The sequence below is a fragment of the Brachionichthys hirsutus genome, chromosome 14, assembly GCF_040956055.1.
Source record: "Brachionichthys hirsutus isolate HB-005 chromosome 14, CSIRO-AGI_Bhir_v1, whole genome shotgun sequence".
Classification (NCBI taxonomy): domain Eukaryota; kingdom Metazoa; phylum Chordata; class Actinopteri; order Lophiiformes; family Brachionichthyidae; genus Brachionichthys; species Brachionichthys hirsutus.
The window spans coordinates 11,409,069-11,411,922 of NC_090910.1; the positions used below are offsets into that span (position 1 = coordinate 11,409,069).

At 42.4% G+C, this 2,854-nt stretch overlaps 1 protein-coding gene across 1 annotated transcript in view; it reads right to left on the reverse strand.

The window, feature by feature from the left end:
• tfr1b (transferrin receptor 1b) overlaps window positions 1-1,781 on the reverse strand; it is a 7,230-nt gene extending 5,449 nt beyond the window's left edge. The window contains 3 exon segments of the mRNA XM_068748178.1: window positions 190-391; window positions 502-547; window positions 1,717-1,781. Coding sequence (XP_068604279.1) covers window positions 190-391; window positions 502-534 — 235 coding nt within the window. The 5' untranslated portion in view covers window positions 535-547; window positions 1,717-1,781.
• Between the last annotated feature and the right edge of the window lie 1,073 nt (window positions 1,782-2,854).

The window sequence follows — 2,854 nt, forward strand, 5'->3', positions numbered from 1 at the left end:
ATTCTCCCTCGATGCATTTAATCTATTCTCACCAAACTTATGTCATCATGTTCTGTTTCTTCTCCATCCCGACTTAAAGCCTTTTGTCCTCTGTGAGCCACCGTACTCGTGACCTTCCCTCGCTTTGCCTCAAGTAGAGCTCAAAACATTACAGCTCGAGTGAAAGCAGGAATTGTGACTGTTGCCTACCGGTAAAAAATATCAGCAGCGTTCCCAGAACCAGGTAGACGATGCTCCGACGGTCCCGGTACAGAGGCGGCGGCCTGAAGCTGGGAAACCCCTCGGCGTCGCGCTCGGCCTCCGCGGCATCGTCAGACAGTTTGACCTCGATGTCGCTTTCGCCGTCCTCCACCGGCTGCAGCCGGAACCTGCTGTAGCGCTCGCTCGCAGTCTGGGGAGGAAGCCGGGGGGGAGGAAGACGCTTCAAAACCTCGAGAGAAAACCAGCTAGAACCCAGATACGAACCAGGGGGGGGTTCCAAAGTGCGACGCAAACACTCACCACGTGGTTAAACCAAGATCTGACGCGATCCATCGCTGCCGTTAATCTAAAGACGGAGAGAGCAGGAAGAGACGGTGAGAGGAACACGGTTCAGCCGATCGGAGGAGGAACATTTTACACGCGGAACCGGTTTGACCTTCACGCCCGCTTATAAAACGGTGCGCATTGTTTCCACATCACAGCAATGACAGCTCGTTCCCAGGAACCAGCGCCGTCCCAAGGTCTCAGTCCGGTTCTGTCGCTCCAACCTTCCCCCCCTTTTTTTTGTTCCCCCCCCCCCCCCCCCTCCCTGCCCGCTGCAATACACACCAACGGCTAATCAAACCAGTTCCTCATTACTGAGCAGAAACAGGAAATGGCAAATGATTTTTAAGAGTAGAACACGTTTAGTTTAGAGTTACCTGAAATAGATACCTTAAAGAAATGTGCACATAGAAATGGCCTCCTTTTGTCAAATTACTCTGCAATAAAAGCTTTTTAGCACAATTTAGTTTTCAGGTTTAAAATAAATGGCCATTGGAATTCTACGCCAAGCTCTGCGAACCTTTAATGTACCTTTATCATCATTTTAGACAAATAATAAAACGATGCAGATCATTTAAATGCGTTTTAAACATCTGATTATGCACCAATAGACGGAAACTCAAACATAGTAAAACGCAAACACGTTTTCATAACATGATTAAAGTAATTAACGCTTTCCATGCATCAAGGCCTCGTTTGTGAAGCTTTTACGCGACGACGCCATCAAGAGAATAAAACAAAGTCATTTGATCTCAAGTAAAAGCTAATAGTTATTACATGAATTAAAACGCCTCCGCGTGAACTCCTTTTATCAGAGCTTCATTTCCGCCTCGTGTTTCCTGCACATCTGTCGTTTCAAGATGTCGAACCAGCGCTTTCTCATTTCCCACTTTAAATACGATAAAAACCCTAAAATACTCGTTCAAACCAAGTCAAAATTAAATGATTGTTTTTTGGTTTTTTTTGTGATAAACCTGCTAAACTCGGATTTACAGCGAGAAACGCGCCCGAGCGGACAGGTGACGGAAGCTAGCGCCGCTTCGGAGTACCGGTAAGCTAGTTAGCCGCAGGTTTGCTGTCCTCCTCGCCTCCTCGGTTGAGAACGGACGTTAAAAGTGAAGCTTTATCATCGATAATCTGATTCGATTAGTTATCAATTAATAAAATGCCTTTCATTTCCGGTGGGCTCACCCTGTAGCCGCTCACACACCTCACGTCCTCCAGCTGGCGTGCTCCCGTACGGACGGTGTCCTTATACAGGCCAGTCACTTCCGCGTACGTCACCACGCAACTTTTACGCACATACAGTTTTTTTGTTGTTGTTTTTTTAATGCGGAAATGAACAACATTATCCACTTTTTTGTTTCAATCAGTACTGGTACGTTTCATATTACGTCATACCGCTATTATGGGACAGTGTTAGATTTAATATTGTATTTAATATTTTTATTATATTTATTTTATTATTTTACTTAAAAACACACACAATAGTTTCAACATAATATTTGGATCAATGCATAAAAAACACGTAAGTGGGTCCATAAAGTCCTATTTAGATGTATAATGGCAACAATTAATCAAAATAAATTAATTTCCTAATATGTTCTAAATAAATTACTTCTCAGAATTCAGATAACAAATGTATCCTTAAATTAGCCTGTTTGTCCTCTTTTGGTCATCACTCTCATTTTAATAGAACAACCCTAAAATTCAATATGAATCGATTAGATGATCCAAGAACATTCAAACGTTTGATCTTAAAATCAGAGTTCGTTGCTGTTCTCGCTTTAATCAAATGGTCCAAATCAAATACTTAGAACCACTGAAGGGATCTTGTTTTAATTAAAGTCAATCAGTCATAATGTCTCCTCGGGATTGTTAATTTAAAATGTGTTATAAGCAGCTCTGCAGATGCCACCAATAGAGACTGAATGGAGGTGTTATAAACAGCGACTGAGACGTCTCCTCACACTTGTTTTCACATGGGTGCTCCATGTGCAAAAATAACCTTTGACCCAAACACATGATGCAGTAACAACTCCGTCCCAGATGATGTCACCTGAGCGCTTTGTGTTACATTTAGCTCTCATCTCTGGATAGAATTTACCTCTGAATAAACGCTGTTTCTCTCCGAAGGGACAAACACAGCAGCACAGATGCTATCCACATGGGAGAACACAAGCAATACAATCAGTGCCATGAAAAAAATAAATAATGTTAGTCCCAGTTTGAATATTCCTGATATTCAAAAAACTGGCTTTCATTTTTTCTTTTTTTTTTATGCTTGTTTTGTGCTACCTGTCCACAAAAGCACTTTGGGAAGTCAAAG